The 14,004-nt window shown below is 42.9% G+C and overlaps 1 protein-coding gene across 4 annotated transcripts in view; it reads left to right on the top strand.

Moving 5' to 3' along the window:
• GIT1 (GIT ArfGAP 1) overlaps nucleotides 1-14,004 on the top strand; it is a 1,727,505-nt gene that overhangs the window by 360,361 nt on the left and 1,353,140 nt on the right. For all 4 annotated transcript variants that reach the window (XM_044054459.1, XM_044054456.1, XM_044054457.1 and 1 more), the window contains exon 4: nucleotides 10,243-10,348. In XM_044054459.1, coding sequence (XP_043910394.1) covers nucleotides 10,243-10,348 — 106 coding nt within the window. The remainder of the gene's footprint in view (nucleotides 1-10,242; nucleotides 10,349-14,004) is intronic.

Below are 14,004 nucleotides of genomic sequence, written 5' to 3'. Positions count from 1 at the left end.
AATTAATCTTGAGATAACAAGATAGGATTGGATGTTGCCAAGTATTCATCAATGGTGATTGGTCAAACAGTATAGAATTTCATATATAAAAGGAAATGGAAGTCCCTAGTATCTTGTACGATCTGAGGAAGACAACAGTCAAAAGCGCTTATCGGATATCTTCAAGGGACAGTTTTGAGCTTTTTTATTTTTCATTTTATTTCAAGTCGAAGTTTTATTCGTATTAAAGGACTACATTTTCATTGGAACATTTGTGGATTTCATTGATTGGCCATCCTTGGGTGGATTTTCTGTCTTTTTTTCTGCCAACCTTTACCTTTAGGCCCTTCCGACTCCATGCCTGAAGGAGATTCTGGTGCAGTTAAAATGCCTTCAGTTGCAGAAGGTGTCTTCAGACCGACTACACTCACTATTAAATCCTATGCAAAGCTGAAAACTCCTTTAAAAACAAGGAAGACTGTACAGCAGTCTCCAGCACAAGGCCCCCATGCCTAAGAAACAGATGCTTAAGATGGCTGAAGACTTAATTACCCTAATCAGGGGTTCCCATCCCCTTCCTGATAAAAGACCAAGACAGGAGGAGGACTACACTTCCTCTGACCAAGTTTCAATTTCCTCAGACTCTTCTGAAGAACAGGAATATTCCTTTCCCCCTTATGAAGACTCTGATGCTGAAGAGTCTATCCCTTCTGCATCTCCCCCAGAAGACTACTCTTTTGGGGAAACCTTACATACCATGAGGGAACATTTCCACTGGGAAGGCCAGGATTACTCTGAATCTAAGAAAAGGCTCCGAGAGTTCCTTTTACTACCCCAGTACAGACCACTTGCTATTCCACCTGTGTTAGACATTGTGGATGATGTTTATTCAGAATCTAGTCTTAAGCCAGATTCACTACCTCCTGCACCAGCCAAACCAGACAGATACTACAGAGTCCTTGACTCACACAAATTCCTGTATAAAAGCCCTGTTGCTGACCCAGAAACCATTTCCCAAGGACCCAAAGGGGTTAAGGCCTCTATTGCTAAAAATCCTGTGCCCTCTGTAAGGGATTCTAGAGCACTAGACAGATGGGGAAAGAAAGTATATACCTCAGTTACTCTAGCTATAAGGGCCTTAAATTGTAAGTTTCACATGCTAAAATATCAACAATATTTGATGTCTCAATTAAAACAAAAAATGCTCACACATACAGAACAGCCTGATTACAAGGAAATCTAAGATTTGTTGCATGCAGCTGAACAAGTGGGAGAACATACTTTGCAATGTGGATTTGATTCATTGGAAGCTTCTTGTAGAGCAGCAGTGACAGGGTCCGTCATACGTAGGCATGCTTGGTTAAAAGAACAAATTTTACCTGATCATGTTAAAGCAAAGTTATTGGATGCACCTTTACAGCAGGATGTTTTATTTGGTGTAAAAGCAGAAGTTGTTTTAAAGAAAATGGAGGATAAGGCAAAATCTATGCAGACGGTCAAGAATTTTTTACAGGTTCAACCCCCTCGTTTCAACAGAAATTGGCCAACCAAAAACTGGTCCTTTCCAGCTTCTGCCAGATCACAGAGGGGCAGCTACAGACGCCCAAGGGGCAGAGGCCAGTCACAAGGCTCTTACCAGCCTCGACAATGGGGGGGCCACAACCCAAAAAGGAGGAGAAGACAGGTCTCAAACTACCAAATGACTTTACCCCTCAGACGTCCAATTAAAACCCTCTTGGCAGCTCCCTTGGGGGGAAAACTAGCACTTTTTGCAGACAATTGGCACATCATCACAAAAGACAAATGGGTCCTAAATATTGTATCTCAAGGATACAGATTCCACTTTCACACTTTGCCAAGGATAAGAGGAATGCCAAACCTGCCACCATATCAATGGGCAGAGGCTCAAAAGCAAATTTCAGCTCTCATGGACATGAGAGCCATTCTACAGGTTCCTACCCAGGAGCAAGGACAAGGATTTTACTCGACTGTTTCTAGTTCCCCGAAAGGACAAAGCCTGGAGACCCATTCTGGACCTCTCAATTTTAAACACATACCTGGAAGTACCCAAATTCAAGATGCTAACACTACAGCAACTTCTTCCCATGCTGGGCAAGAAGGCTTGGCTAGTAACGTTGGACCTCAAGGAGGCATACCTGCATGTCCCTATCAGACAAAATTGCAGAATATACCTCCGATTTATAGCAGGTTCAACCCATTACCAATTCTCTACACTGCCCTTTGGCTTATCTACTGTGCCCAGGGTCTTCACAAAATGCCTGGCACCAGTAATTGCATACTGCAGACAGAGGGATTCAAATATATCCATACCTGGATGACTGCCTTATTCAAGCAGAAAGCAAGGACATTCTATTAAAGCATCTGGCGTTTGTCAAAAACCTACTAAGTTGCCTAGGGTACACAGTAAACGAAAAGAAGTCAAAACTAGTGCCCTCACAAGACATAATATTCCTGGGTACCAGCTTAAACACAATGGCCCAGATGGCTTATCTCACGCCAGACAAGCAAGGACAACTGACTCAATACTTCAAAATGATGGCAACAAAGACCCAACTCTCTGCAAGAAAAATTCTGCAGGCCTTGGGATTCATGGCATCTTGCATACTACTAATACCATTTGCAAAACTGCATATGAGGAAATTACAATGGTATATGAAAAGTGTATGGACTCACCACAGCTTGGAAACAATAATTCCACTCATACCCTGCTTTCAACAGGAGTTTCTATGGTGGGCTCAGGCATGTCACCTCAACAAGGGTCAGCCTTTTACCTTACCCACAGCCAGGCAAACTATAACAGATGCATCGGATTATGCCTGGGGAGAGCACATGGCAGGACAGTGTATTCAGGGCAAATGGTCTGCAGACCAAAGGCATCTACATATCAATCAAAAAGAGATGCTAGCTGTACAAAATGCCCTAACAGCTTTCAAGGACCTCCTACATCCAGGACAACACCACAGTGATGTGGTACATAAGCAAGGGGGCACACACTCCTACCCACTATGCAGAGAAGCAATGACCTTGTGGAACACAGCACTGACCTACTAAATTCAACTACAAGCACAATTCCTGCCAGGAAAGAAAAACACATTGGCAGACTATCTAAGCAGAAACATCATAGATCCGCACGAGTGGAAACTAGACCCACAAGTATTCGCAATGATAACTCAAAAATGGGGGAGCCCAGACATAGATCTGTTTGCTTCCCCCCAAAATTACCGACTACGGAAAATCTGCACAAGGACATACCACACACTAGCTTGGAAAGTGGACACCCTCTCATTCAGTTGGAAAACATTGACAGTGTATGCCTTTCCTCCACTGCCTCTTCTGGCAAAGGTGCTGCTGAAAGCCAGATTAGAGAGGCCACAAATGATACTCATTGCTCCAGACTGGCCACGCCAACACTGGTATCCAATACTAAGGAACATGGCTCAAGGCCCACCATGGATTTTACCTACAATTCCTCACCTGCTCACTCAGCAAAACAATCAGATTCTACACAGCCAGCTCAAGACTTTAAATCTGGCTGCATGGCAAATTGCCTAAACAACCAGTCAACACTTCTCTCTAAAGCTGTGATGGACGTCATTCTGGAGGCCAGGAGGCCCAGCACCAGGAAAGTCTATTCAGACAAATGGAAAAGATTCTGCGCCTGGAACCAGGCTAAAGGCCAAAATCTCCTTGTACCAAATGTTCCTCAGATTCTTCAATATTTAACTGAGATGTTGCACAAAGGACTTTCCTTCTCGTCTATTAAGATCCACGCCTCAGCTATTTCAGCTCAATACAACACGGACCCTCCTATATTTTCACATCCATTACTAAGACAGTTCCTCAGAGGGGCTATGAACATAAGACCTCCCCAGAGAGCACCAACACCAACTTGGGATCTCAACTTTGTTTTGGGAAAACTTACACTACCGCCCTTTGAATCAGCTTTCACAGCTGATCTACAGTTCCTATCATGGAAAACTGCCCTGCTGCTAGCAATAACTTCAGCACGAAGAGTCTCCGAACTACAGGCCCTAATGGCAGTGGAGCCTTTCATAATTTTTCATCAAGACAGAGTCTGTTTACGAACTAACCCTTCCTGTATGCCAAAGGTGGTATCCAGTGTGGCCCTAAACCAAACCATTCATTTGCCCACCTTTTATCCAAACCCCCAGAACAAAGTGGAAAGGCTCCTACACTCTTTGGACATTCACAGGCAATTACATTACTACTTGGATAAAACTAGGGCTTTCAGAAAATCTGACCAGCTCTTTGTATCTTATGCTGCAGGATCACAAGGAAAAGCTATCTCAAAACAGACCATTTCAAAATGGATAGGACATTGTATCCGTTTCTGCTACACACACCATGGGAAACCTGTGCCTGGTAACATCAGGCCCCATTCCACCAGGGCTACAGCAACATCAACAGCCTTCCTCAGAGGGGTACCAACCAAGGATATTTTGGAGGCTGCAACTTGGAGTTCAGTGCACACCTTCACCAAGCACCATCACTTACCTCTATACTCTAAAACCAGAACTGGCTTTGCCACTGCAGTTCTGCAGGGCCTACTAGCCTCACCAAACACTGTTTAGTTCCACCACCCATCCTTAGCTTTGGGATTCAACCCAAGTGTGATGACTGCAGCAGTGTAACACGATGAACATAGTACAGTTTTGTACCTACCATAAATGTAGATGTTCGAGTGTTCACACTGCTGCAGTCCAGGTTACCCTCCCTCCATCCCCTCTGAACTAGCTGGAATTATCTATACCTTTCTATCCTATACAACCTTTGTGGTGTATTTGCTTGTAACTGAAGGTATTGTTTTATTTTTATATATATATTTTTTATTAGCAATATGTATTGCCTACCTATTGGGGGCACCTGACATCTGGGGCAAGAAAAACTGAAGAAAATGGCATCGGATGCATCTTGTATACCCCTGGCGCACTGAAGTCAGGGAGGAGGCAACAGCAACCGACGCCAGACCAAGACTTTGGAACTCTGGCCGACTGCGGGACCGCCTGACGGCAGGATAACCCAAGTGTGATGACTGCAGCAGTGTGAACACTCGAACATCTACATTTATGGTAGGTACAAAACTGTACTTTTCACATGCTGAAGTACCAACAACATATTATGGAACTTATTAAGCAAAAAATAGCTACCTTTACGGACTGTGCAGAAAATAAAGAATTACAAGAGCTTATGCATTCTGCAAGCCAAGTCAGCAAGCATACATTGCACTGTGGCTTTGACGCCCTAGAAGCATCTTGCAGGGCAGCAGTCACTGGTTCTGTACTGAGAAGGCATGCTTGGCTTAAGGAGCAGACCTTGCCAGACCATGTCAAATCAAAATTACTAGATGCTCCTTTGAATAAGGACAATCTGTCTGGCACCAAAGCAGAAGAGGTTCTAAAAAAGATGGAAGAAAAAGCTAAATCTATGCAGACAGTCAAAGATTTTTTGCAAGTACAGCCTCCTAGGTTCAGTAGGCATTGCCTCTCGAAACATTGGCCCTTTCCAGCCTCCTCAAGGCCACCTCAAACTAAACCCAGGGGAAACAGACCCCCCAGACTACAGTCTCAGGGTATGCAGAGATCTAAGCAATGAAATGCCTCCACTTCAAAAACAGGGAGTGCTAAGTCACCCCCTTACGGATAGAATTCACAATGACTTCTCAACTCCACTCCTCACCTCTCCCCAACTTCTCGTGCCCCTAAGAGGAAAACTTGCCCATGATGCAAAAAACTGGACCTCCATCATCAAAGACTGATGGGTCCTCAAGATTTTATTCCAGGGGTACAAATTTTACTTCCTTTTCAGTGCCAACCCCAAAAGGGTTCCCAGACCTTCCTCCAAACCAGTGGGCAGAGGCACAAAACCAAGTCCAATCCCTGCTCTTCATAAGGGCAATTCAACCTGTTCCTGCAAAAACAGATAGGTCAGGGGTTCTATTCCAGACTTTTCCTAGTACCCAGAAGAGAGGGCACTTGGTGCCCAATCCTAGATCTTTCCATTTTAAACACCTTCCTGGTGGTAACAAAATTCAGAATGCTCACCCCGCAGCAGCTTCTTCCATTGCTGTCCAAATATGCCTGGTTAGCCACCCTTGACCTAAAAGAAGCCTGTCTGCACATCCCTATCAGGGACTCTTGCAGGAATTACATACGTTTCAGGGAAGGATACATGCATTATCAGTTCTCTGCACTTCCCTTTGGCTTATCCACTGCTCCCAGAGTACTCACAAAATGCCTGGCTCCAGCCATTGCCTATTGCAGACAGAGAAAAGTTCAAATTTACCCGTACTTGGATGACTGCTTGATTCAGGCAGACAGTCAGGAAAAGCTGTACAGCACTTGGCATTTGTAAAGAGCCTTCTAACCTCCCTGAGGTACACTATCAACAAAAAGAAATCAAAACTAGTCCCCAGTCAAAAGATTGTATTCCTGGGAGTAAGCTTGGACACAGCATCCCACATGGTATTCCTTACTCCAGAAAAACAAGCCTATCTGACAGACTAATTCACTCAAATGGCCACCAGAACCCAGCTATCTGCAAGGAAAATCCTGCAGGCCCTAGGGTTCTTGGCCTCTTGCATCCTACTAATTTCATATGCCAGACTGCATATGAGGAAACTTCAGTGGTACTTGGTTGCCAACATTCTCAGGACCTGGAAACTGTCATACCTATCTTACCTTGTCTAAGGACAGAGTTTCTTTGGTGGGCAGCAACATGCAACCACAACAAGGGACTTCCTTTTACTCAACCCCACGCCGCCCAGACCATAATCACAGATGCATCAGACTATACCTGGGGGGGCACACCTGGACGACAAGTGCATTCAGGGCCACTGGAGCCCAAGTCAAATTCATCTGCACATCAACCAAAAAGAGATGCTAGCTGTTCAGCACACGCCAACAGCTTTCAGATCCCTACTCTCACCAGGACCCCTGCTAATAAAAACAGACAACACCACAGTTATGTGGTACATCAACAAAGCGGGGGGGACCCACTCTTACCCACTCTGCAGGCTAGCCATGGTCCTGTGGAACATGGCCTTGGACATGCATGTTCACCTGCAAGCTCATTTCCTGCCAGGCAAACAAAATTCACTGGCAGACGACTTAAGCAGAAATCTCCTAGACCCACAAGAGTGGCAATTAGAACCCAGCACCTTCAGCCTTCTAATCCAGAAATGGGGGACTCCAGAGGTGGACCTCTTTGCCTCCCCCTGCTCAGCAAATTCTACACCAGGACACCTCACAGCAGGGCCTGGAAAGTGGATGCCCTATCCTTCCAGTGGGAAAACCTCTCAATCTATACATTCACCCCTCTGCCCCTTCTCTCAAGAATATTACTCAAGATAAGACAGGACAGACCAAGGAGAATCCTGATTGCCCCAGACTGGCCACGCCAGCACTGGTACCCACTACTGCACACCCTGGCACCTACCCCAGATCCCAACCCTCCTCACTCAGCAGGGGGGACAGATCTTCCATCCGGAACTGCAAACCCTGAATCTTGCAGCCTGGCTTATTCCTTGAATTCTCCCCCAGTGACCAGCCTAAGCAAGCAGGTGCTGGAACTCATTCTTGAAGCCAGAAGACCCAGTAGAAGGAAATCCAGTGCTGATAAGTGGAAAAGGTATTGCTCCTGGATTCAGTCTAAAGGAGAGGACACAACTCTGCCCTCCCTGCCTCTAATCCTGGATTACTTAGCAGACCTACTCCTCAGAGGCCTATCCTTCTCCATTAAGATCCATGCCTCTGCCATCTCGGCTCATTACAACACTGAGCCACCGCTCTTCTCTCACCCTCTCATCAAACAGTTCCTGAGAAGGGCAAACAACTTAAGGTCACCAAGCAGAGCACCCACCCCTGCTTGGGACCTTAACTTTGTACTGGAAAAGCTCACGCTCCCTCCCTTTGAGCCTGTAGCGTCAGAAGAGTTAAAATTCCTCTCCTGGAAAACAGCCTTGCTTCTGGCCATCACTTCAGCTAGAAGAGTGTCTGAGCTACAAGCCCTTATGGCAGTGGAACCCTTCATTATTTTTTATGCTGACAGGGTCTCCCTCAGGACTAAATCCTTCCTTTATACCTAAAGTGGTGTTCAGTGTGGCTCTTAACCAGTCTATCCACTTGCAAACCTTCTTCCCTAATCCTCAAAATAAAGGGGAAAGGATCCTGCACTCCTTGGACGTGCACAGACAGCTCATATTCTACCTGGATAGGACTAAGCCCTTCAGGAAATCTGACCAGTTACTACTCAGTTTTGCACCAGGGACAGAGGGCAAGGTCATTTCAAAACAAACAATTTCCAAATGGATAGCACACTATCCATTTTTGCTACAAACACCATGGGAAACCAATCCCTCAAGGGGTCAGAACACATTCCACTAGGGCAACTTCTACCTCTACAGCATTCCTCAGGGGAGTCCCTACCAGGGACATTTTGGAAGCTGCTATCTGGAGTACTGTACACACCTTCACTAAGCATTACCACCTGCCTATCTTTTCCAAATCCAGGGCGGGTTTTGCAACAGCATTCCTGCAGGGGATACTATCCAGCCCCAACTCTCCTTGACTGCCTCCGTCCTTTCTTCAACTTTGGGAATCAACCCAAGTGTGATGACTACTGCAGTGAAACATGAAGCACATAGTACAGTTGTGTACACTTACCGTAAATGCAGATGTTTGAGTGTATTCAGTGTTGCAGTTCTGGTTTCCTCCCTCCAGCCCCCTTTTCTCTCTCTCTCTCTCTCCTCTCTGTGTCTATTACTTACCCCTTACACTGGTATTGGTATTTACTTTTTACTGGTGGTGATTTTTCCCACCATACCTTAGCTCCCTATTGGGGGGCTCCTGTCATTTGGGGCAGGAAGAACTGATGTAATGGCGTCGGCTGCCTGTTTTTATACCCCTGACGACCTGACGTCAGTCCGCAGAAATACTAAGTCTCTGATAGTTGGGCCGACTGAGGGCTACCTGCAGGCAGGTAACCCTAGTGCGATGACTGCAACAGTGAATACACTCTAACACCTACATTTATGGTAAGTGTACACAACTGTAATTTCTGCTTTTACCTCGTAAGCAAAGGCAATTCTATGGATTCAGTAGCATGAGAACTAAAGCTTTCACTGGAGAAATTTTTTTTTTTTATTTTTTCACATAAGGAAGTCTGTTGCTACATTTTCACATGGGCATATCTCTCTAATACCCAGAATTTTGCAGAATATTCTGATTTTTTTGGTCTGTCCCTTATAATATTTTATATTTTTTGGCAAATTGTTGATAAATGAAGCCCATAAATCATGACAAGATATTTGAGTTTCATATTTCATATCTTTCATCAAATGTATTCTAATGCAAAACTTCTTGTTCTACATTCTAAATTTGTAAGAATAATTAAAATCCGTCATTGATTCTGGGCCATTGTCTAGAATTCTTGAGCTAAGATGCTGAAAGGTATGCCCCTGATGTGTATAGGTTTTTCACCAGTATGAGATTTTACTAATGTCAGCAACCCAAGTTCATTAGGTGGCTCTGTCACTAGAGGAGTCAGCTGAAGATTGGGTTGCCCCAGACCCACGTCCTCATCTTGTGGAGGGTGATGGAACATAACATTATACCTTCTGTCTCATAACAGAAAAACAGAAGCAGTAGTAGCAAGAGCAGTGTCACTTGTTAGAGAAATGTGACCGTCACTGTCTTTGGAATGCTTGGACAGTTGTTCTTGCATTCTGGGTGTCCTAGCATTCATTTTTCATTTGACAAGGTTAGTTTAAAGAATCCTTTCATTATTTCACAGTTTATAGATTTTGCCCTATTTGTCTGCCCACCTCCCCATGACATTTATGGGCATATATATCCATAAGGATATATGATTTAAAGTACTGGGGTCATCTGTGAGTATGGATGCTTATATGACAGAGCTGGTTAGAAGGTTTTGAAGTCATCTCTGTCATACATGTGTACATGTATCTGTCAATATGAAATGCACAGCACAGTTGACTAGAGGTACAGTGCTTGAGAACTCTCTATGGGGAAGAATTTTTAACTTGCAGGCATATGCAGGTGCCAGGAATAAGAGTTATGTTAAGATGCATAGTTTGCTGTGTTTCGCAGCTAGTGGTTTTACAGGTGTTGTGCCAGACAACTGCAGTGAAAGGTAATTGAGTTTGATATGGGCAGAATAGCTGATGTATCATGTCTGAGGTAAATATTTTTATTGTTTTCTTAGCCCTACCAAGTCTGAATTCATCCGTGCCAAATACCAGATGTTAGCATTCGTCCACAAACTGCCGTGCCGAGATGATGACGGTGTAACTACTGCAGACTTGAGTAAGGTATGTCATCCAGTGAAGGTAAAACTGCAGGTAGCTGTAAGTAGCTGTTAAATCACTAAAAAATGAGATGTAAAGGGTGAACATGGTAGAACATTTGTTGGCACTTTCTGAGTGTCTAGCATCTTAGCTGTAAAGAATTTAGAAGTTCATTGCTGTCTTAAAGGGCTGTAAGTCAGGAGAGTCCAAATCCTGTTTGCATCCTAGTGTGATCCACTGCTTACATCAAATTATTCTGTGCTGGGAGGTACTACCTTCCATTTTGTAAACTACAATCTCAGCTGTTGCCAAACCTCTACCAGCAGAACTTTAAGAAATATAATATTTCTTCAAGCTCAAGCAAGACTTTCTGAATCTGGTGATTTTTGCAATCAGTCTTTTTGCACATTTGGATAATGAAATAATGCATCTTTAATGGGTTTTCTTTGTTGTACAAATTAATAAAAAATGAACAGCTGTTTTGTTTTTTAAAGCCAGATGTGAATGGCACAGCAGACGAGGTTGCTAACCGTGTGGCATAGACATGTGAGGTCTCCTCTGTGACCCATATGGCTCAGGTTTGACTAGTGGTCCTGGTACTGCAGGGCTGTACTTGGGGGGGAGGGGTAAGAATGATAGAACGTTATCCTTAGAAAGAGGGTTGGGTGCTTTTCCCAAAAATGTGTTTCATCATGTTTCCCAGATGAAGCTAGAGCGATTGCACACTTTGTTTCCAAGGTTATAGGGCTTTCTGAAGTTTGTCACTTGGGGAGGCATCACTCACCCATGCCTCGAGTTCTAGTTGGTATTAGCAGAGGTAAAATAGTAAGGCATAAAACATCTCCGGTAGCTGTCTGGAATGGTTGTTATGATGTGATTGTACTCTTGTCCTGTAGTTGGGAACAAATAAGTGTAGTAGTTGTGGTGGGTGGTCAGCAGGCACAGAGGAACCACTGAAGCACACTTCACAGTGGCAGCAAATAATTTAGCAAATTTTATACACAATTCTCATTGGTGAAGATATTTTTAGAGCTAGAAACCTCATTCTAATTTTGAGTGTATTCTTTAACAAGTTTTCATTTTGGAGTTGTACACCTGGTGTACAGGGATGTGCAGATCCCACTGTCTCCCATTTAGGCAGTTGTATTTTTTGAAGGGAAATACTGAAAAATATTTTTTTTATTTATTTTTTATTTATCATTTGTTGACCGGGAAAGTCCGACTAGGTTCCACAGAGCCTGTTTTCAGCGGAGGCCCGGGGAGAAATGCTCCAGATGCATGTCTTTGGAATGTGGGAGGAAACGAGTACCGGAGGAAACCCACGAACACAGGAGAACATGCAAACTCCACACAGAAGGCACCCCAGCCGAGAATCGAACCGGTGAACCTCTTGCTGTGAGGTGACAATGTTAACCGCTGCACCACTGCGCCGCCCAATATGTAATTTCATATTATGTAAAGGTACATATAACCTGATCATTAGATACCCAGAAGAGCAAGTACTTGTAGCTTTGATTGTTTTAAATACCTTACCATTTTTTGTGATGAAATGCGTTGCATATTTTGCAGTGATAATCTCAGTATGACAGATTCCACTGGCTGTGAAGGAAGCAGCAGATGTCACTGCTGTATATTTAGTACGTGCATATAACTAGTATATACAGGTTGCTGAGACAGACATTCATGTGTTTAGGGCACATCCTTGCGTAGGTTACCTGTTTTATAAGTGAGAACAGTTGTTTGATGGTGTGTAAAGAATAGATGTTCAGATGTTCTTTGATTCAGTTGCATGTGTCACACTTCATCAAGTCATGACAGAGTAATTTTTTACTCATTTTATGATTTAAGAGAAATGCTTGAGCAGTCATTGGGGATCTTAACTCCACAGGGGACAGACTGTTCTGATTCATTGAACATACTTGGTTAGTGCTGCGTGCAGCTACCATGTTTTTGCAGACATGGCAGTTTAAAGTGCCATATATTTCAAAACTATGCCTACATTCAAATTGCTAATAAATATTGTAGAGGAAAAAGAGGAATAACGTGGGAGAAAACAACATAATGGGAACTCTTTTATATAAGTGAAGTAACTGAATGGAATGTTGTCTTCTGTATTACATCTGGATGATGGAGTTGGTTGGCTGTGGAGGGGCCAGGATTGCAAAACTGAGCGTCACCCCAGGCACTTGCTACAGCTCTGTGTAACCTTGCATGTATGAAGTAAAGGGCAATTGCAAGTTATCCCATATACAGTGATGTCTTAATTACGGGTAAAAAAAAGTTATTTTCTAATTGTTTACATTTGTATTCCATTCTGTTTCACTGACTACATATCTGCCCATACTGAACAATGTCTTGTACTCCTTTATATAGACATCCATCCATAACTCCATTTTCCTGTTTTTGTACATGGGGTTGACATGTCACTTCAGCAGTGACAATCATCTAGAGTCAGTGTTGACTCTGTATGGTGGCTAACACTGATGCAGTTGTTCTGCCATAAAACGCATTTACACACACTCCCACCTATAGACAATTTAGTGTGTCCAGTCCACCTACTGCATGTTTTTACCCTTCTTAGATATTCTAAGGCATGGATACTGCTTCCGGCTGTCTATAGGTTACATATTGTTTCAGTTATTTATGTTTGGATAACTGGGTTGTCCAGCTATGTTTAAGGCCCATTTTCTGTAGTGAAAGCTTGTAAGACAGTAACAAGAAGTAATGTACATTTTCAAAGATTAAAACTTCTGTAACAAGATTGAGTAAATATACATAACAAATACAGTTTAGGGCAGACTGATAATGGTTATAGAATACATTTGTAACAAATACCAGACGTAACAAAACACCATTGCAGATTTTGCAGCACAGTAGAGTTACAGATGTGCTAATAACATTTAAAAGGATGCTGAAGTTTTTTTGCATGCTTCATAATTTTGTAACTCGCTTTATAAATGTTAGTGTATACAAGAATAGTCAGAGGATAACTCTCAGTATTGTTTCCGGCTATGAAGATGTAAGACTTACAGGGGAACTGTAAGTAAAAGGCTAGGGGGAGAGTCAACAAAAAGATAATTAACAACTTATGTATTTAAAGATGTCTATGAAGTAGTTATTGTGCAGTTTCTTAAAGGGATTGTATTTTCAATGTTTGTGGTATAAGAAGGGAAGCTGCTGCAGATGAAGTAGAGTTCGTGTTTAATCTATCACCATATGAGTTTTTGTGGCTTCTTGTTTTTAAGTAGACTATCTGATGTTCTTTGGTTTCTAATGGGTCAATAGGGCTCTGTGATTTGAACGTTTTTATTTATATCCTTGTGAAGAAGTAATGTATGTGTTAGAAAATAACCTTTCTTTTTGATCCTAAAAGTTGGGTCAGTTTAGAATGTAAGAGGTGCAGTGATATGTTCAGGTGGGCAACCTAGAATAAATGTTTTTTTTTTTTTTTTTGCTTTTCTTTCTATAACCTCACTTTGTTAAAAGCTTTTGTAAAACTTAACTGATTTAAAGGTATTTACATACTCTAAGCACTCAACATGTCGCAACATTTTTAAGAAAAAAAAAAATGGGTTAGCATTTAACTCTTGCCTCATGATTACATTGCCACATTATATTGTTTCCTACTGAGTGCAAGCAGAACATTTATATAGTGTAGTGAATTAAGATAAGGAAAACTG

Source organism: Protopterus annectens, chromosome 13.part0 (genome assembly GCF_019279795.1).
Source record: "Protopterus annectens isolate FY-2018-M chromosome 13.part0, PAN1.0, whole genome shotgun sequence".
Lineage (NCBI taxonomy): Eukaryota > Metazoa > Chordata > Ceratodontiformes > Protopteridae > Protopterus > Protopterus annectens.
The sequence above is the reverse complement of the archived record's forward strand: the minus strand, read 5'-3'. Positions and strand labels throughout refer to the sequence as shown.